This window comes from Sminthopsis crassicaudata, chromosome 4, assembly GCF_048593235.1.
Source record: "Sminthopsis crassicaudata isolate SCR6 chromosome 4, ASM4859323v1, whole genome shotgun sequence".
Lineage (NCBI taxonomy): Eukaryota > Metazoa > Chordata > Mammalia > Dasyuromorphia > Dasyuridae > Sminthopsis > Sminthopsis crassicaudata.
In genome coordinates, this window is record NC_133620.1 from 387,039,670 (window position 1) to 387,062,108 (window position 22,439).

At 33.3% G+C, this 22,439-nt stretch overlaps 1 protein-coding gene across 4 annotated transcripts in view; it reads right to left on the bottom strand.

Annotated features, from left to right (window-relative positions):
• LYST (lysosomal trafficking regulator) overlaps positions 1 to 22,439 on the bottom strand; it is a 190,755-nt gene that overhangs the window by 68,738 nt on the left and 99,578 nt on the right. For 3 of the 4 annotated variants that reach the window (XR_012481323.1, XM_074262462.1, XM_074262461.1), the window contains exons 23-31: positions 21,601 to 22,225; positions 21,091 to 21,268; positions 19,698 to 19,867; positions 18,483 to 18,713; positions 14,561 to 14,727; positions 13,677 to 13,829; positions 3,740 to 3,901; positions 2,908 to 3,099; positions 141 to 319 (exon numbers count right to left, since the gene is read on the bottom strand). Coding sequence is in view for 3 of the 4 variants with exons in the window: in XM_074262462.1 (XP_074118563.1) it covers positions 141 to 319; positions 2,908 to 3,099; positions 3,740 to 3,901; positions 13,677 to 13,829; positions 14,561 to 14,727; positions 18,483 to 18,713; positions 19,698 to 19,867; positions 21,091 to 21,268; positions 21,601 to 22,225 (2,057 nt within the window). In the remaining variant the exon portion in view is untranslated. The remainder of the gene's footprint in view (positions 1 to 140; positions 320 to 2,907; positions 3,100 to 3,739; positions 3,902 to 13,676; positions 13,830 to 14,560; positions 14,728 to 18,482; positions 18,714 to 19,697; positions 19,868 to 21,090; positions 21,269 to 21,600; positions 22,226 to 22,439) is intronic. The other variant, XM_074262463.1, reaches the window with a different exon arrangement.

A 22,439-nucleotide genomic window follows, 5' to 3' on the forward strand; every position in this document is an offset into this window, starting at 1 on the left:
GCATGGAAACTAAGGTATCTATTACTTTTATATCTAAGCAACCTCAGAATCAGAAGGCATAATGGAAGAGAACCCCAAAAGAAATAGGTTCTGAAAACATAATAAAGATAAAACCTCCATTCCTCCACACAATTACTTACAAGTGCTATTCTCATTCCTTCTACCATAATCATTAACATTTCTTTCTGAAATGGGTTCAAATTGGAAAGGTGTTCATGTTGAATTTCCTCTTCAGAAATTCCAGCCTCATAATTTGAGGTTCTGCTTTGAGCTGTGGTCCCTGGTATACTCAGAATATCAATAAAATCTGGACTCAATTCTTTTAATAGAAAAATAAGCATAGAGAGAAAACAAAAATTAATTAAGTCATTGACACCCAATCTATATTAATGAGATGTAGTGCTAGCACTAGAATATTCTAGCTGGGTTAGAAATTTACTTAATAAAGCATTTCTATGAAGCTAAATAATTAAAAACTGGTTCATCTTAAGTTATATTAAATAAAAATTTTATTTCTTTTAAGTTACAATTCTGATTGAAAATATAATTAAACTTATTCAAATGTGCTAAATATTAAAATGGCTGAATTCATATGATTATAGTATAAATCAAGCTTACAGACTACAAAGAGTATTTGATAAATTTCAATAAATGTATTTCTCTAGCTTTACACGGCACATCAATTTTCAAAAGTACTATCAAATTAAGTAATGCTGTGAGTGGCTTAAAAAAAAAAGGTACACTGTTTAAAGAAACTACCACAATATAAATTAAAATTGTTATAATAAAACTCCAGAGTAAAACTTTCTAGGGAATTATTTGTAAGGAAACTATTAAAATCAAGATTGTAAACTATAAAAAATTCTTCATTCGGTCAGTTTAGAAGCAGTTTACAATTCTGCAAAATCTGAGTAAAGTAGGGCTTAAACTTTTCCCACTCATGATCCCTTTTTGTCTGAAATTTTTGTGTGACCGAAGTAGATAGATATATAAAAATAGGTATAGAAATCAAACATTTACTGATAGTCATCAAAAAATTTATTTTAAAACAATTCTTTGATGCACATATAATTAAAGATAAAAGGAAAATTGCACATTAATGAGATATATGCTTGTTTATTTTTACATAAAGAATTAAATCTTGGTGGAATATCTGATAGTTTTCACAGTTGCCAAATTTTTGAGACCTCCCCCCATATTTGGTTACAAGACCCCATATGGGATTATAACTCACAGTTTGCTTTACAGCACGGTTTACTGGAGAATAATGCTTTAAAATCTCATAAGCAGAATATCCAAATATGATCTAACTTTCATTTGGGCTTCTATCTCAAGCAGTACCTTTTATACTATGTGGGGTATATTAATTTTACATTCTGTATTAGACTGGAAACTACTTGAGAATGAGGACTCATTACATAATATACATTCAAGAGATATTGGTTCAATTGAATATTTAAGGTTATAATCAAAATATTCTATAGCATTAATGCATGACAGTTATTGCCTTTGGACTTTTTATTCATTTTCTATATAGAGATCTGATTTGCTATTTTTCTTAAAGTTCATACAAGGAAATTTCAATTTATGAAACAGATAAACTTATAATGACATGTGGTCACCATTATAAAGACAGGATCATAGAATCTCGAGTGAGAAGGGATCTTGGAGATCATCTTCATCATTTTTGATGACGATGAAGCTGGGGTCCAAAGAAATTAGATAATTTGCCCTAGATCACAGAGGGATTCAATCATAAGCACTGATTCTACCTACATGCTCTTTCCACTACCCCAAGTGGCCTGTGCTGTAATAAAATGAGCACCCCACAGGCATGTGATAATTTGGCACTATATGAAAAAAATCCTCATAATTATGCTCATGAAATTATTATTTCCAGTTAGTCTTGCTTTTGTTTTATACTCAATATGGCTTGTCACTGTGGTAGGTCTGCTTCTAATCAAGAAGAGCCTGATAAATAGTTAACGCCACATTTTCTCCATCACTTTTTAAAATCTAGACAATCCAAAAAAAATTATAAGGTAAGCCCTGATTTGTAGTTTTTGCCAGTTTCTGACATGTAACTGTTCATGCTAAAAATTTAACATTCAGCTCTTACAAGCAGGTATAGGCTAATTCCAGAACATTACTGATTATAATACATGATACATTATAATCTAAGGCAGAACTGAAGTTTTTCAGTGATAACTAAACTTCGACAACCTTAGTTTTAAAGTTAATTGGCAAAGTCCTGAGACGCATTCAAATTTTGTAGCTATTTTTCTTGTTGCTCACAGGTCTTTTTCTATGACTGAGGTTTATAGCTGTATGCTAAATAGCTAAAGTACCAGAAATCTAACCAATGAATAAGGAGGCAATAATTTACTTTGCTTCTGTGGTATTTTCTCAAACACTTTATTTAATTTTTAACTCTTTCACAAACTATTTATTCTAGATATTTGTGTAGTATTTGATCACAAGACTATAAACATAAGGACTTAATATCTTGAAGTTTGACACCCAGATGTTTGATAAATTAATTTAATAAAATAATAAAATAAGTAGCATAAGCTAATTAAATTTCTGCTGTGCTCGCTGTATCTTAAGTATATAAGAAATAGCACATTGTATCAGTATCATTGCTTCTCTATGGTAATATTCTCCCCAGGTAAATACAAATGCCTTCAATTTTATTTTTGTCTTTGAATCCCCAGTGCCTAGCATAGTGTATGGTAGATAATAGATGCTTGTGGAATAAATTTTGCCAATGATGAGAGCTCAAAAAGATGTGTCTCAAATTCAGCTTTTCTTTTAATACCTTAGAAAAAAAAGGGAACTAAAAAAGCTACACTATATAAACATCTAAAACTGTATTGAATCCCTCTTGATTTTATATTGTGTAGCTACCTTGATAAATGAGCCTATTAACTGCTAACACAGTGAGCCTCTGAAGTCTCTGTGTGAGTTCTGCTTCAGATGCCCGAATAGGATTTTCTTGGCTCATTCTTCGTTGCATCATCATATTGAGCTCATCACTTGCCACTGAACGCATTTTCATCAGAAGAGATTCAGATTGAATAAGAGAAGATTTTCGGGGATCTTCATGCATAAAAGAAAAAGAGAAAATGCTAATGTTGGTAAGGAAGGAAATATTTAAGACTCTTAGCAAAGAAACTACTTTTACCAAAACTTTAAAAAAACATAATGCCAACCCCCCCCAAAAGCTTACTTAATGGTTTATTTAAATACTATTAAAAAGTGATTAAAAGAAAGTAGTCCTTTTCCTGTATTTGAAGAAGTGTAACAGTATTTTCAATTTAAAAGTTTAATAAAAAACTGTTTTAAATAGAAATATAGTTTTAAATCTGCTGAGCAGAGAGTGGTTTGGAAAGTTTGATTCTTTTGAAAAATGAGTTTACAACTAGGGCTGAATAGGGTAACAAAAAAGTTCTCACAAAATTACTGTTTCACTTCCTCATATTCACCTTTACTAAAAGATTTTCAACTTTTCTGTGCTCTAGTCATAATATAACAATTGCAATAAAGGTTTTTTCTTGCACAATATTTAGTAACAAAGTAGAAATCAGTGACATAGAAGAGACCAGAAAAATGATTACAATCCCAATCATCTGTAATCAAAATAACTTTGAACACATGCATTGTTTATTCACTATTATAAAAGAATTTCTTGAGAAATTTTCTCAATTTGAATAGGTAGGAAAAGCCACTATTACTGCACCTGTTTCTGTGGGAAACAAACATGAAGTGAATCCAGCAGAAAGCTGAGGGGTTGATTCTTGATACAATAAATTCAAGGAGAGGGGCATTGGAAGTTGACCATAGGAACTAAAATGACGTCTTGGTAGATGAGGAATAATGGAACCTTTCATTGCAATTGAACCTTTTTTAAAAATAATTTTTAAATATAGATGAATTTTTATAAATGCCTTTAAAATTACTCATATATCATTGTATATTGCATATTATATATGTTTGGGTACTTATATGTAACAATCTTGGTGAAACATGAAGAAGGAAGGAAACATTTCCATACTACCTATCATGTGCTAGTCACTATACTAAGCACTATCCTCACAATAGTTTTGCAAGGCAGGCGCTGTTAATTCCATTTCATATCAAAAGAACCTGAAGCAAATGAAGATTAAGTCACTTTTCCAGGGTCACAGAGCTATTGCATGTCTGTATTCATATCTGAATCTGGCTCTTCCTAACTTCAGGTCCAGATCTCTATTTCCTGCCTGCCAAGAGCTAACAAATTGGACTGATCAAAACTATTCAATGAAAAACTGGTGGTCTAGTGGTTAGGATTCGGCAATCTCCCACAGTGGTGGTTCGATTTCCGGTCAGGGAAGCAAATAATGATGAGGTATAGCCAATGACGAGGTTTATACCTCATTAAAATTAGGATTAATTGAGGTCTAGTGGCAGGTTTGGGGTACAGGGAGTCAAACGGAGCTCCCCTGCAACCCTTTTGAATTCGGTGCAAGGATACAAAGTTAAATGAGTTCTAGAGGCAGCGCGAGTCCCCTGTAAATGAATTTACAGGCCCAAAAACCTAGATTGATAAAAAGAGGTTTATTGCAGGGTTTGGAAGTAAGGTTTAAAGTCTGATTAGTAAAAGGTTTTAGATAAGAGGAAGAAATACACCAAAAGTGGTGGGACAGAGAGTCTGTGATGCAAGGCATGGTTGCCTGCATGTTTCAACTCTCTGCCAAGAGATGATTCCAGCTTGGCTCTTTTATTTGCTTGAAGGGGCATGTGGGTGGAGTCGTAGATTGATTCCTTGAGGTCCAGAACCCAACAAGTGGGGGTTGGGCTACCTGAGCAGATCATTAGAATGGGGGCTGGGTACAGCTCAAACTGGCTCAGATCCGGATCTCTCCCCTTGGAATACAAAAGGGTGGTTTTGACCAGATCTTGTAAATCAAAGGTCAGTCTGAAAGGAAGTTGGAGATCAGGAAAGGAATCTTAAAGGGGGCTACACCCTCATCAAATTGATTAAAATTCTTTTGAATATAGTTGCCTTTGAGAAAAAAAAAAATGTTTTAGAAAGCAAACATATAATCCTATGCCAGAAGAAAAACGTCCAAAGTATGCCCTCAGATTAATTTTCTGTTAACTTCTGTTATACAGAAGACTGAATGGTAACCCATGATATCCTAAGTCATCAAGGACAAAATTATAATGTATTATACTAAGACAGGAAACAATATTCATATTTAAGAAAGATGTTCAATGAGTCTTGAAAGGTTTCCTTGGTAAGCTTTAAATTATAAGAAAATTAATGTGGGGGCACAGTGATCAGCCTCAGATACATAACACTTCCTAGCTGTGTGATCCTGGGCAAATCATTTAATCTCAATTGCCGAGGGAGAGGGAGAGAGAGAAAGGGAGAGAGAAGGGGGAGAGGGGGAGGGGGAAGGGGAGAGGGAGGGAAGAAAAAAGGAAGAAAGAAAAAAAAAAAGAAATGAAAATTTATCATACTTATTTCCCAAATATTGTATTTATTGTATTTAACTGTACATAAATCATTTTAAGCACAAAACATGATAAAATATATTTTAAACACATATCTGAATCATTCTTTTAAGCAGAATTGTTTATAATCAGTCAATCATTAAGCATTTACTAAGCACCATCTGCTAGACACTATGCTAAGTCCAAGGGATACAAGGAAATGAATGCAGAATCATACCTTTATTCCTGAGTAATTAATGTATGACAAATTTATTACTGGCTGTACTTTGAGGAGCCAACCTCTTTGTACTACTTTTTAACCTACTTCCAACCTGTCTGAATTTTTGGTTAATGTAGGCGTTCTGAAAAGATTCATGGATAGATTTCAGAATTTGGTAGGGAAAAAAATTACATCTTCAAATATGAATGTAGACAACAAACAATCATTCTGAGAAGGAGTACATAGACTTTAACAGAGTGACATAGGGATACAAAAAAGTTTGAGAATTCCAGATTGAGAATCTTTTGATGAATAAATTAGTTTCTATCCTTTCATTAGAATAAAGTACTTCATTTATGACTTTGAAATTATAATAATGCTATGATCTTAATCATATATCAAATTACATAACCATTTCTCTTCATCACAACATATGCCCATTTTAACTGTGTTCTGGATGAAACAGGGTTCTGAAGTACCTCTCTTAAAAGTATGCATATTCTTGCAAAAACTCAATCTGGATATAATGATTTACATAAAAATTTCAAAGCAAAAAAAAAAAAAAGAATAACTAGACTTCTAAAATACATTTTTTCCACTAGATATTGTTTTGCATTATGTACTCCAGCTTAAAAAAAATCCTTAATTTTAGAAAACCTGGATAGACTTATAAGAACTAATGCAAAGTAAAATGAAATTGCGCAGATGATCATGTGTGGGAAACTTCGCTACTCTGATTAATACAATAATTTATGAAAATTTCAAAGAATTAATGATGAAAAATGCTATCCATGTTTAGAGAAAGAGAACTAATGAGAAAAATTGAAGCAATTTTTTGCCTTTTTATTTTTCTTGCTTTTTTTGCAATATGGAAAATATGGAAATGTTTTGCATGACATCACATGATAATGGGTATTATATTTGTTTGCCTTTTTTCAATGAGGGAGTTAAAGAGAAAAATAATTGGAACTCCACAAAAAAAAAAAAAAAAGAATGCTAAAAACAAAACAAAACAAAACAAAACAAAACAAAACAAACAAACAAAAAAAAAAAAACACTGAAAATTCCTTAAGCTCTTATTATATAAAACTGTTTCCAAAGAAATTGTATATAATGAGCTTACATAAAAGGAATGCCTGCATTCTTAACAGACCAAGTGGGAAATCCACAATACAGAAAAGTTGACAGTGCCCTCTTTTTATTGATTCACTTTCTAAGATTCATAATTAATTACAATTTACTTGTGGATTAAGTGAATTTATAGATTACATTATCTAGTTTTAAGTAAGTGAACTCTCATAAAATAGGTAAGAAGTTTAAAAATATTCTAGTGAACATATCAGGAAATAAAGAATATGAATGTGAACAATAAGCAAACTGGAAAACGGCAGAGTTGATCCTTCTATTCCCAATATGAGAGCTTCTTCAGCCACATCATAAAGTCAAACAATGATCATCTAATTAGATCTGCCAACTAATTAGCCCTCAACATTGAAATATCAAGAAATTTATTTTAAATAAGAGTATCACCCTACTGCATCATGAAATAGGATCTCATCAATTAATCTATCAATAAGCAATTATTAAGCACCTATTATGTCCCATACAAAAATAAAACAGTCCTTGACTTCAAGTAACTTACATTTTCTCAGTGAAGAAAATAAATTTATATAAATATACAGAAAATAAAAGATAGTTGAGAGGGATGACATACTAGCAGCTGGGAGAAACAGGAAAGGATTCTGTGTGGTGTCTGAACTGAGTGAACATCTGAGGAACCAGTGGATAGCTAATGACAAAAACATAGACGCCATGTGGTATGTAAGGAATAGCAGCAAGATAGTCAGTCTGACTAGAATAGAGTATAGAAAAAGAAATCATATAAAAGAAGTCTGGCAAAGTAGGATAGAGATCAGTTGTGAAAGGTTTTAAAAGCAAAAGAGGACTTTATATTTTAATTCTGAACAGAGTTCTTATATTTTAATGAGATATAATCAGATCTATATTTTAGGAAAAAACATTTTAGCATCTCTCTACAATAAGGACCTCCACTTCTCTGTTCACTTTCTTCTAAACTTTCTGGGATTTGGTTTCTGACTTCATCATTCAAATGAAAAGCCCTACCAAAAGTTACCAAAAATCCTGATCACTAAATCTAATGGCCTTTTCTCAGTCCTTCATCTTGACTTCTCTACAGAATCAAACCCTGTTAATGACTTTTCCTCCTAAATAGTTCCTGTAACAGGCATCTGGTCATTCCACTCTCTCCTGGTTTATCTCTCATCTGTCTGACCACTTTTCTCAGTCTCCTTTGTCCCTTACAAATCACAAGCCCTAATTGTGTCTGAAGGCCAAGGCTCTGTCCTGGGCCCTCTTTTTTTTTTTTTTTTTTTTTTTTTGCTTTATCTCACTTGGTGATTTCATTAGCTTTTATAGTTTCAATTAGATCTGTCCAGATGATTCTTGTACCTATATATCCAATCCTACTCTCTCTCTTTCTCTTATGCTACAAATACATTGCTAAGTGCCCCTTAAATACTTCAGACTGGATATCCCATAGGCATTTCAACTCCACGCTCCCCCACAAAACTTCATAAATTCAAAACAAAATTCATCTTTATCCCCAGGATCATCCCTGTCCTCAGTTTCTCCATTACTCTCAAGAGTACCATCATACTTTTAGTCACCATGACGCACAATTTTGGTATTATCTTCAAACTCTCCATCTCCCATATACAACCTGTTACCATTTCTATCTACATTTCTATTTTCACAATATCTCTCATATGGACCTAATAGTTTGTTGGTCTCCATCAGCTCTCTCCCCATTATAATTTCTTCTCTATTCAGGTGCTAGGGTGTTATTTTTTATTAAAGATTTTTATTTTTCAAAACATAGGCATGGACAATTCTTCAACATTAGCCCTTGCAAAACCCTTTGTTCCAATTTTACCCCTCTTCCCCCATGCCCTCCACTAGATGGCAAGTAGTCCAATATATGTTAAACATGGTAGAAATATATGTTAAATCCAATATATGCATACATATTTATATAATTATCATGCTGCACAAAAAAGAGAAGCAAAATAAAATGCAAGTAAACAATAACAAAAAAAAATGAAAATGCTATGTTGTGAACAACACTCAGTTCTAACAGGCCTCTCTCTGGGTGTAGATGGCTCTCTTTATCACTGAAAAATTGGAACAGGTTTGAGTCATCTCATTGTTGAAGAGAGCCATGTCCATCAGAATTAACTGTCCTATAGTCTTCTTGTTTCCTTGTATAATGATCTCCTGTTTCTGCTCATTTCACTTAGCATCAGTTCATATAAGTCTCTCCAGGCTTCTCTGGAATCATCCTGCTGGTCGTTTCTTATACAACAATAATATTCCATAACATTCATATGCCACAGTATATTCAGCTATTCTCCAATTGATGGGCATTCATCAGTTTCCAGTTTCTTGCCACTACAAACAAGGCTGCCACAAACATTTTTGTACATGTGGGTCCCTTCCCCTCCTTTAAGATTTCTTTGGGATATAATCCCAGTAGAAACACTGCTGGGTCAAAGGGTATGCACAGTTGGATAACTTTTGAGCATGTTCCAAATTGCTGTCCAGAATGGTTAGATACGTTCACAGCTCCACCAACAATGCATCAGTGTCCCAGTTTTCCCATATCCCCTCCAATATTTGTCGTTATCTTTTCTTGTCATCTTAGCCAATCTGAAAGATGTATAGTGATATCTCAGAGTTGTCTTAATATGCATTTCTCTGATCAATAATGATTTGGAACACCTTTTCATATGAGTAGAAATAGTTTCAATTTCATCATCTGAAAATTGTCTATTTATATCCTTTGACCATTTATCAACTGGAGAATGGCTTGAATTCTTAGAAATCTGAATCAATTCTCTATATATTTTAGAAATGAGGCCTTTATCAGAACCTTTGATTGTAAAAATGTTTTTCCAATTTATTGCTTAGGGTGATTTTTCTTAAGGGTAATTCTGACCCCTTATTCCCATTTAAAAAGCTCTGGTAGCTCCATATGATCTCCAAAGTCTAATAAGCATTTCATCAATTGGCTACTTCCTACCTTCCTTCCTTTCTTCTTGCACTTTACTCCCTAGCATATGGACTTTGATCTGACTCCTCTGGCCTACTAATAGTTCCATCAACACAATCCTAGACCTATCACCTTTTGTGTCCTTCACTATTATCTCATGCCTGGAAAGCTCTGACTCCTTACCTTCCACCTCCTGGTTTCTTTGGCTTCTTTCAAGACTCAGCTCAAGCCCCACTTCCACAAAAGTTAAATTTTTCCATTATCCCCAGCTATTAGTGCAAAAAGAGGAAAAAGTAAAAGACAGATTTCTGGGAGACAACCATGACTAGTAGATGTGACCTGGAAGAAGATCAAGCAAAAGAGACTGAGGATTGGTCAAACTCTGGTGGGAGAAGAACCAAGAGAGAAACTAGTAAACAAAATGCAGCGGGGAAAGACTATAAGGGAAAGGTGGATAGTATCAAAGGTTACAGGCAAACCAAGAAAGATGAGGGTTGAACAAACTGTTACATTTGCCAATTAAGAAGTTATTGGTAACTTTGAGAGGCAAATTTCATGTGAATGATGAGGTCAGAAGTCAATTGCATAAGATTTAGAAAAGGGGAGAAAACACCCTATCTTTCTGTGAGATGGTAAAGAAAGAGCTAAAAGCAGATAAAGGGATTTGAGTAAAATTGGAGAAGGGGAGAAGAGAATGCTCTCAGTGAATGTCTTTGCTTGTTTTTAATGAAATATGAAGCAAGATCTTCACCTGAGAGGGGTTATGGGAGTGCTTGAGGAAAAAAGAAAAGATTTGAAATAGTTGTTTTGGTTAATGAGCAAGGAAATCAATTAAAGAGGTATAAAAGGATTGATCGCCTTGCTGCAGTGAAGGTCCAGTTAATATTACTTAACAAAAATTTCAAAGTAGGATTTTATAATTTATCCTAATCTCCCTATAGAAGCATACAAAAGCAGTTAGACTGAGGACAACCAATCTAAATGAAATAAGAGATAAGAACAGTTACTGATGAAAAGAATCAAAATCCATGTTAAATTGTAATATGATTCAAAAAACTGTGCGGAGAGCTTAGACAATGTGAATATGATTAAATTTACATTTTTTAGAAACCTAATTTGTGTGGGAAAATTATACAAGGGAAGAAAGTAAAAATGTCAAGGGAATTATTATCTTGGTTCAAACAAAAGGTTGTATTAGAGATCTTGTTGTGGTAATAAAGAAGAAAGAACATAACTAATGAATATTTACGATGAACAATCAGCAAGGCTAGCTAAAAGCCTAATTTTAAGAGTATTTTTAAGAGTATTCATTCTCTTTCCACATAGTAGAAAATCAAATTCTACTAAATCTTTACTTGGCAGGAAGATAAATTAATGAAAATACCCAAAACCCATTAGTTTCTAGGACTTCAGAGAGATAGGTAGTGCTTGGTTGGATAAATTAAGTACAATCTACTGGAATTTGAGAGGGGAGGCAGGAGGAAAGAATATGTAACACTCCACTAATGTTCAACTCTGATGTTTTATTGTGGAATAGAGGTAGTCCTAGGATCTTAAAAGCTGTGTCAGCAGAATGAAAGTTCAGGAAGGTCCAACAAAAATGGTAGTTTACAAGTTTTAGCCCAGTAGATATGTCTGCCAATTTGGCTAAATTCTGAGCATCTCATCATGACAAAGTTGATTCTCAAGTCTTTAATGTGTGTAGCAACTCATAAAGGCATAGACATTTTAGGGATTATTCACAGACACAGGAATCCTCAAACCAATGAAAATGGAAGTTTTGAAATGTCATGGGAGATAAAAGGATATACATGTAGAAGTGACTAAAATGTTTTGGGTGGGGCCCCAAAATATAAATGTCTATGTTTTTGATCTAAGAATGTGATTTCACATGGCTTTGAAGGTTTGCTTACTGAAAAGAGCAGTATGTAATATATGAAAAAAATAAATTCAGGTTAAACATGAACATATATCTGGACTACAATGATTGATTGCATTATGTATCAAAAAGGCCTCATTTCTAAAATATATGCAGAATTGACTCACATTTATAATAGTTCAAGCCATTCTCCAATTTATAAATGGTCAAAGGATATGAACAGACAATTTTCAGATGATGAAATTTTAACAATTTCTAGTCATATGAAAAGGTGCTCTAAATCACTATTGATCAGAGAAATGCAAATTAAGACAACTCTGAGATACCACTACACACCTCTCAGATTGGCTAAAATGACAGGAAAAGACAATGACAAATATTAGAGAGGATATGGGAAAACTGGGAAATTAATACATTGTTGGTAGACAGTGGATAGATCCAACTATTCTGCAGAGCAATTTGGAACCATGCTCAAAAAGTTATCAAACTGTGCGTACTCTTTAACCCAGCAATGTTTCTACTGGGATTATATCCTAAAGAGATCTTAAAGGAGGAAAAGGGACCCACATGTCCCAAAATGTTTGCGGCAGCCCTTTTCATAGTGGCAAGAAAGTGGAAACTGAGTGGATGCCCATCAATTGGAGAATGGCTGAATAAATTGTGGTATATGAATGTTATGGAATATTATTGTTCTATAAGAAACTACCAGCAGGATGATTTCAGAGAGGACTGGGGAGACTTACATGAACTGATACTAAGTGAAGTGAGAAGAACCAGGAGATCATTGTACAAGGAAAGACGACTATATGACGATCAATTCTGATGGACATGGCTCTCTTCAACAATGAGATGACTCAATGCAGTTCCAATGGTCTTGTGATGAAGAGAGCCATCTACACCTAAAGAGAAGACTGAGTGTGGTTCAAAACATAACATCCTCACTCTATTTGTAATTGTTTGCTTGCATTTTATTTTGCTTCTCTCTCTCTCTCTCTTTTTTTTTTACTGGTTTTATTTGACTTTTCTTGTGTGTCATGATAATTGTATAAATATATATGCATATATTGGATTTAACATATATTTCTATCATGTTTAACATTTATTAGACAACTTGCCATCTAGGGAAAAGCGTGAGGGGAGGATGGGGAAATTGGAATACAAGGTTTTGCAAGGGTTAATGTTGAAGAATTGTCTAGTCCAGGGGTTCTCAAACTACGGCCTGCGGGCCAGATGGAACCGACTGAGGACATTTATGCGGCCCATCAGGTTATGGCAAATGGCTGAGGGGCGGAGACAAGAGTGTGAGTTTTTGTTTTTACTATAGTCCGGCCCTCCAACAGTCTGAGGGACAGTGAACTGGCCCCCTATTTAAAAAGTTTGAGGACCACTGGTCTAGGCAAATTTTTTGAAAAATAAAAAGCTTTAATAAAAAAAATTATATATCAATTAAGCTTGTGGAGTCTGTATTTGGAGCTACATTTATAATTTTATCGTTATCTTGACTAAAGATAACGTCAATTCAGCTTTAGAATTTTATGTCAGGGAAATCTAGCAATATTTACTAATGTGTAACATATTCAGAAATTACTTATATTATAACTATGATTTGATACTGAAACCTGCAATGTTAAAAAGAAGCAAAATAACTAACATTGAGAAAAAGATGTATTCGGGGGCAGCTAGGTGGCGCAGTGGATAGAGCACCAGCCTTGAATTCAGGAGGACCCGCAGTGGATAGAGCACCAGCCTTGAATTCAGGAGGACCCGAGTTCAAAATCTGGTCTCAGACACTTAACACTCCTAATTGTGTGATCCTGGGCAAATCACTTAACCCCAGCCTGGGGGGGGGGGGGGGAAGGGGGAAGACGTATTCTTAAAATTTAGAGTTTAAATTTCTAAAAATATTTTATTAACCATCTACTTCCTTAATCAACAAATCTGGAAAAAGTTATAAATGGCATCATCATAGGGGGAAATAGAACTATCTTTTCCATTTAAAATGTTTAGAAAATTTTTATTTCATTACTCACCAGCAATACTTTTTCTCTTTTGAAATATTGCATGATGAGAAACAGAAGGAAATTGGAATGAATTTGTCAGGTTTTGAGTATCTTGGTTTGCAGTCGTTCTTATAAATTCAATAGCTGCCTGAAGAACTCTGAATTGTAGAGCAATAGCCATATCTGAGAAAAACAAACAATACTAAATAAGAATTGTTCTTTCTGTGAAATATTTAAGCTATATAATTAATAATTTATTCTTACTGAATCATTTTATTTCTAGGCAACATAAGAAAGTGCCACTCAGATTTTAGTATATATAAATTTCAAAATTAAAATGTGAGATTTAAAGTAAAAAATATTTTTTTAATATTAGTGAACAAAGAATTTCTGTTGAATATAACTTTTGGACTAATGCCAAATTTCAAAAAATAAGCTGTGATAAGAAAAATTATTCACTGCAATAAAGTGCTTTCTTTATGTAAATGTGATAATAAAGGGCATTTTATAATTAAAGAAATTATTTTAAATGAATAAATTGTTTTTTCATGTTATAAGGAAATAGAATTACAGATCTGTTGTTTTCACCTCTCATTCTCTTCCCCCCAAAAAAGGCATCAAAAGAAAATGAAAGAGCATCAAATCTTCTGCAGTAAACCTAAGAATTTAAATTTCACATTTATGAGGGAAATTGATAGTTTTATTCTCATTGACATATTAACATCTCTCACATTAACTTGTCACTAGTACTCTTATTTTTGCCTGAAAAAAACCCATTTCAAAACTAATTAATGTAACTATGAAATTAATCTTATTAAGTAAACTTATCTCCAAAAAGAAATTTAAAAGATTACAAAATGAAATATCATTTTCAACATTTATGCTGAATAACTCTTGTAAAATTTAATTCTTACTTCGTGTCCGTTTGTTTTTGCTGCTTTGAACATATCCAAGCAGTATAATAAGATCTTCAATAACCCTAAAGTACTGTGAACCTGAAGAACTGCAAGCATGAATTGTAACAGCTACAAGAAGTTGTTGTATTTCACAAACAAGTAATTTGTAGTCATTCAAAGGAATGCTAAAAAACAAAAACCCCAACAGAAAGAAGTGTCAGAACATTTTTAGAAAGAATTCCTATTATCAATGATAACAAGCTATCTCAACTATAAGATCAAGTTCCCCCACTTCCTATCCCCTCTCTCATTCAGACTTAGGGTGGAAACGTGGTTGGCTTTAATGCTGTAAATCGGAAGCCCCAACCCAAGTGATCCACTCTCCTCAGCCTTTCCCACAACATTTAGCCCAGCTCAGTTTTCCTCAGACAATCATTGTCCAAAAAAAAAAAAAAAAAAAAAAAAAAATATATATATATATATATATATATATATATACACACATATATATACACACACATATATATATATATATATATATATATATATATATATATATATATATTTGTTGTTGCTGTTCAATTGTTTTAGTTGTGTTTGGCTTTTTCTGATCCAATTTAGAGTTTCTCAGCAAAGACACTGCCATTGTTTGTCATTTCCTTCTTCAGCTCATTTTACCAATGAGGAAACTGAAGTAAAAAGAATTAACTGAGTTTCCCAGGATCACAGCTAGTAAATGTTATGGAGCCAGATTTGAACTCAGGAAGAGGAATCTTCTTGACCCCAGGCCTGGCACTCTATCTATTATGCCACACAGTAGTTCCAGTTTTATTCTTTAGTCTACCTCATTTTTCCTCCATTATGTTTTAATCAAAAGTAAAAAAGCAAGGAAAAGAAGTAGTAAATGTTTGGAGTTAATTATTATAGTACTCTTCTTCTTAGGACTTATTATGGACTTCTACTTAGCATAATTTACCAAAAAAAAAAAAAAAAAAGATAACATTAAGTTCCCCAAAGGTATCATAAATAAACCTTATTCTCTGGCATTCTAATAATTCTTCCCCAATTCTACCATTCCTTTGTTAATTCAATAAAAGTAAAACAAACAAATAAACAAAAAAACAGTGAGTTCCTAGGTTGCCTGCAGAGTCTATATGGCTTTTCTCCATTGTTTACCTTAAGAATATGGATAAAATTTTTGAAATTGGGTAATATGGAATTTTATTTACTAAAATATCTATGTCTATGTGTGTGACCTGTGATTTCCACAGCTACCTAGATCTCTTTCCACCAATATGCATTAGGACCTTCTCTTGAATGCCTTGGAGAATTGTCTGAGGACACTAACAGATTCACCCATGCTCCCACAGCTACAGAGGCAAAAGCAAAGCTCAAGTTTTCTTGAGAAGGGCTAGTTCGATGTCTACTCTGCCAATCTGCCTCTCAAAAATATATTAGGCTATTAAAAGTATTGTGATTTTAAAATGCTTTGTATGCCTTAAAATACTGTACAAAATGTAAACTGGGATGAGTTAGTTAGATGCATCAAAAGTATAACAAGATCCAAGACAAAGTTTTAAATTGAAATATTCTTTCCAGAGAGATTTGATCTCTAAGACCCAGGTTATCACAACCTAACTGACCCAGGTTATCACAACCTAACTAGGTGAATGTGGGTACAAGACTTCACCTCTCTGAAATGTCCAAGAGGATCTTCTAATTTTTCCATCAGCTTTGCTCTCTCTTTTTCTTTTTCATTTCCTTACTTATATTGGATCCTTTCTCATATAGGAACTTGCTTCATTCAGCTGTGAAGGCATAGCTAGAGCACTGGATGTAGTTAGATAAGTCCTTGGCCATTATCCCAGTTCTCTCACCTGTGACACACTTGACAAATGATAATTCCTCAGAGCTTTGGTTTCCTTATCTATAAAATGAAGGGGTCAGGTAATGATCTCTAAGATCTCTCAAAATCCAATTTTGAATCTGAAATCTGTGGTGCCGCAGGGCAGCCAATCCCTTTTTTTAGCCAGTTCTTCATAATTTCTTTCTTGTGCTGAGCTGAAATCCATCTCCCCTTACATTCATTCACATCATCTGAGACCAAGCAGACAAGGTCCAATTTCAATTCTATCTTGACAGGGAACATGGAATCATGTAAAGAATGTTGAACCTCAAGTCAAGAAACATGGATTTTAATCCTTCAAGACATGAGAATTGTGTGGTGAGCCATTGATCCTTCTGAGCCCCAGGTTCTTCGTTTAAAAGGTGAAGATAATTCTTGGCTTGAATATTACACATGGCTTGAAGGATGTTGTGAGAAAAGTGAGATAAGCTTTAACACAAAGATCTGAGTTGTGAATTATATTAGAATACTTAAAATTTAGAAGGTAATGATTATCCTCCTTATTAGCCTTTTTTCTTATTTGAGTGAGATGACCTACATTCTCAGTTATCTTCGTATAACAGGTGCAAGGGCCCTTGCCATTTTGGTGATCTTTCTTTCAACGTACTACGGTTTCTCAATATTTTGATTGGATCTGTAATCTCACATCACTTAGTAATATTAGTTATGCAGTCTAATATTGTAGAAAACTCTTATTCATGCCTTCTCAATCTAGGCAATACTGCATTGTGCATTCCCATAAATCTTACATGGTGTCCAATAAGCTAGTAATACTCTTTTAGATTTCTTGCAATTATATAAATACCACAGGAGACCATAACCTATTTATTAGTTATCCCCAGGACTTATATTCCTGGATTATTATTTTTTCTAGTTGCACATCTTGAATATTATCTTTTATGCCATTCTTCTTTGGTAACATGTTACATCCTACTCACTCCCACATGCATGTCTCCACTGTCCTTTGAGTGATCCACAACATTAATTTTTCAAAGACTGAGATTTCACTGCAAGAATATTGATGTTAAAAAGATGGGCCTTTGTTTCAGGAAGAAGCTTGGGGTTATTAATTTCCCAAAAATACAGTTCATTCATCTGTTTTTTAGTTCTTCATCCATAACAAAGATCCCTGACAGCTCTAAGAAGCTATGGTCTTCATTCTACTTAATTTTGAGACTACTTTACTGGCTATTTACTGGTTTTTCAAGATACACATATTGATGAACCAGCTCTATGGACTGTTTATATAGCTGCATATCATAATAGGCACTTTTCACCCACTTAGTTTTGTCCCCATGTAGTTGTTGGGACATGTAGTATGTTGTGTGGTTTAGGAGGTTTTTCAACGTTCTAGCACTTAATAAAACAAAATGTCATTTACAAATAGCAATTATCTGGAGGAACTGATCATCTATAGGGAATTTCTACTCCATCTGGATTTTGTATTGCACATTCTCCCTGACACTGGCAAGTACTTTTAATGAACATACATTTTCCTACCTTAAACCTTATCTGATATTTAAAATTAGGAGATCAAAGTTTTCTCTATATTTATATCTTTTAAGAAACCTTGAAATTTATCCCTCTTCTGAACTGTAATATTTCTACTAAAGTTATCATTGTCCTCCCTATCATCCAATATTATCCTGAATCTTCAACCCCATCATCCCATGCTTCCAATGCAGTCTTGTTACAAAGTTGCTCAGTTTGGCTGATTTATCCTTTTCAAAATCTCTTATATATCAATCCCCTTGACTGTACTCACTCACATCACCCTAGTTAAGGACTTTATCAACTCTCACTGGTATTACTTAAATATCTTCCTAATTATTCTATCTTCAGTATCACTTTTCTACCACCTTCTCCACATAAGTATCTAAAGAGATTCTCCTAAAGAACAGGACTAAGCATGTCACTTTTCTGTCCAAAAAACTGCAGTGGTTCCCTAATACTTCTAGGACCAACTACAAATTCAATTTTCCTCTTTCCAATTTATTAAAAGTACAACTTAAAATATATTAATTCAATACTTACTTTGTTTCTAGTCCATTTAAGGCAGCAATGGTATTACATAATACATATAAGAGGCCATTATCCAGCAACATATCTGTCACCTTAGAACAAGAATTTAAAATTTGAAGAAGAAGAAAAAGAGAGTTGTGTAAGAGTGTGTTGTCACAGAGAGAAGTCTCTATAAGTCCAAGGACTGGAATGATACACCATTTCTGAAAAAGTTCCATGTTTTTCACTTCTTCAAGATCAAGTCTATTTAAAAAAAATACATGATGAACATCACTTAGTTAGGAATACGGTATAAAGTGTGAAAAATATCTGTAACACATTTGACATTTCCTCTATTATATCTTTTTAAAGGGTCTATGTCAGTAATACCTAAGACAACTTTATATATAATGTTAAAGAAGCAGCACTGAGAGACACAACAATCATGTTTAATTTGTACATAGCACTTACTATGTTCCAGGAACTCTGCTAAGCTCTTTAAAATTATTATCTCATTTGAGCCTTACAAGAACGCTGGGAGGCTGGTACTATTATTTTTGTTGTTTACTTTTTTTTCAGTTGTGGCCAATTTTTTGACTCCATTTAGGAGTTTTTTGGCATAGATACTTTAGGGGTTTGCCATTTCCTTTTCCAGCTCATTTTCCAGATGAGGAAACTGAGGCAAACAGGGTGAAGTGATTTGTCTAGGATCCTAGCTGTAAGTGTCTGAGGCCAGGTTTGAATTCAGGAAGAGGAATCTTTCTTACTCCACAGTAAGTACTGTCTGAGGCTGGATTTGAACTTGGATGTAGTCTTCCTGACTCAAGGTCCAGTATTTTCTCAGTACTGCCTGACACATATATAGCAAATACACAGTACGTGGTTAATAAATGTTTAGTGGCTAGCCAATATATGCTCTTTGATTTACAGATAAAATGAACAGAAATTATATTAGCAATACATTAAAACACATCAAAGTGCGATTCTGGCAAGATAGTCTGGACCTGTGATTTCTTGGTGTAGAGAACTGGCAAGGGAATTGATTCTATTAATGGAGATCACCAATTGTTCTGCAGTTATCGATAATCTTCCAGCTCTCTTGTGATTTCATTATGCTACCTCTTAAAGCACATCATACCTACAAAAATTAATTAATTTATCTTAAGATTGCCTTCTAACTTATTTCCTAAATTCTTGTTAAATTTAAAAGGCAAGAGATCATCAAGGGGGAAAAAAAAGCACACTTACTCATCATCAAGGATAATAGGATGGCCAAAGAACATTTCCATGAAGCATTCCAAAAGTTTCTGAGTTCCCTGATGAAGATATAACTGATTGGCTAGCAAGGCAAATCCACGGTTCTTTAAGAATTTATCTTTCTGCTCCTTAGATGCTCTACTAAAATATGCAGCCAGAAGCTAAGCAAAAAAAAAAAATGATTATGACAATTTAGTTGCTTATATTTGCATTTAAAATATACTTACAGTTCATTCTGATTAACTTCATTAGAAAAAGAAATTAACTTAAATAAAGAGAAAGTATCATCATTATAGTAAGAAAGAAATTTGCTATGATTTTTAGAATTCAGAGTTAATAACAAAGGATAATATAATATTAAATAGAATCTATAATTTTTATCACAGAAGAAAATAATCAATAATTACTTTAATATGACGAAACTTTTTGGAAGTGAGTCACTAAGTCCTATCCTAAAAAAACTGAGAAATGTAAAAAATTTTAAGCACTATGTTTCAAATAATGGATGATGCCTTGACAAGCATTTTTATAATGTGGATTCCTTTTGGACCTAGAGGGTTCCTGAGATTCTTTCCAGATCTATAAAGTTTGTGATTCTGTGAAAGGTAAATCTTTCTGTTCATTTTGTTATGTAGCTGAGAAACACTAAAACACTGTCATCAAACTAAACTATTATTAAAATTTATTTCTAATGACAGATTTACATAGATCTCAGAAAAAAAACCCCAGCACTTTTTCCTTTGTCTGGGAAAATGATCTTTGCCTCATCACAACTTTTAGGCAAAGCTAAAAGCTGAACATCCATTTTTATCTCTAAAGAAGACAATCAGATAATTGCTTTAAATCATATAATAAACTTTGGAAGTGAGCCACAAAATCTTATTCCACATATGAAAAAATTAAGTTTTATTTGTTTTTTATTTTTAAACACCAAGTTTCAAAGAATGGATGATGACTGTTGTTTTTAATAGTAGGGATTCTTTTTGGAAGGACTAGATGGTTCCTCAAGTTTTTTCTAACTGTAGAAAATCTGTGATTCTGTGAAAAGTAAACAGATATATTCATTTTATAATGTATCTGAGAAACATTCAATGACAAAATTAATTTAGAATTCTATATACAAAATTCCTGTTTTTCCCAATCTACTGCAAATGATTTGAAAATAATTAGATCCATGAATTTGTTGTCAAAATATTTCATTGACCTAGAATTTCAAAACTAAATGGAATTGAACGAAAATGCAGTAAAAGAAGGCTATGTTTTTTTGTTAGTTCATTACTGCTCCCGAGTTAAGCTTTAGAGTTATTTTATAATCATATCTGAAGTTCAATTTCATTTACAGATATTTTCTAAATTAAAAGTCACATATAACATTTGTTCTTACTTTAATAACTCCTTGCTGTATAAGAGGTGATGGATGGTTGAGAAGAACTATAAGTGTGTCGGTTTGAATAAGTTTGTCCATCACATGTTCAAGCATGATATCAGGTAGTATCAGAAGAACTCCACGTAAGAGGTCATATAACCCACAGCATATAAGAACCAGGCAGTCCTCAGCTGAACTAAAAATAAGAAAGAGAAAGTATTAACTACATAGTAAGAAAGATATTTATCACACATCAGTGTGTTCCTATGATATTGAATAGAGTTCTAACATTTATAAGTTTTCTAACTTAACTTAATAGAAATACCATTTGTTTAAGTGTACACAACTATTTTAAAAATATTTCTCTAATTAAAGAATTTTCTAATAATCCAATGATTAAGTAGAAATAAATATTCTTTATCATTAAGATAATTTTTTTTGTTACTACAATGTGTCCTAAATATAAGAAGACATATTTAATTTCAAGAAATGTTAATTTTCTCACAGAAAAATTTATTATTTGCATACCTATCAGTACTTGTAGTTTGCTTATAAGTTTGTTCATAACCTGGAGTAAAAGTAAAGTTTTCCCAATCTTCAGGAACAATGTTCTTGTCAGCAAGACTTGGCCATCGTGCAGCAGCTGAAGATCCATTCTGAGAAGGAAAAGCTAGCCCCAAACTTGCAATAATACTATGGCTTCTCTGAAATGAAGAAAGAACCGTTAGGTTATCAGGACGACGTAAGGAGAACTCATCTCCAGGACTATCACCATCTAACTTCAGATCTGCAATTGTATCTTTGATGTTCAACACAGTCGATGGGTATTCTTCTGACTCTGGTTTTGGAACATCATTGACAAAAATTTGTGGGGAAGGTGATTCTTCTGATTCACACACAGTTTTTGCTGATTCACAACTACTGATGAATATCTCCTCATGGACTTTTTTCAATATATCGGCACTCCTCCCAGAGTTAACTTTCTCTGGTTGAGTAGAAATGTCATTATCTGGAATATTTTGTAAATTGTCGAAACTTCCTGACAGCTTACGTTGATGCACCAGTGGTGAAGAAGCAGGTGACGCTGGTACACTTTTAGAGCGCAGCATTTGAACTATATTCTGCTGTGGAATAATGCTTGGAGGACTGCTTCCTAACAAGATCAAATAAGAAATAACATTTTAGATTATACCTAGAACACTTCATCTGCCCAGCTGCCTTTACAGAATAAAATTATTAATTTAAGTACGAAATAAATAAAGGAATTTTTCTAGATATCTGCTGTTTATTACTTTTAAGTAACAAAACACTTAAAAACCAAGATGGAATTCTTTCTAAAATATATTACATGCATGATTATGTTACAA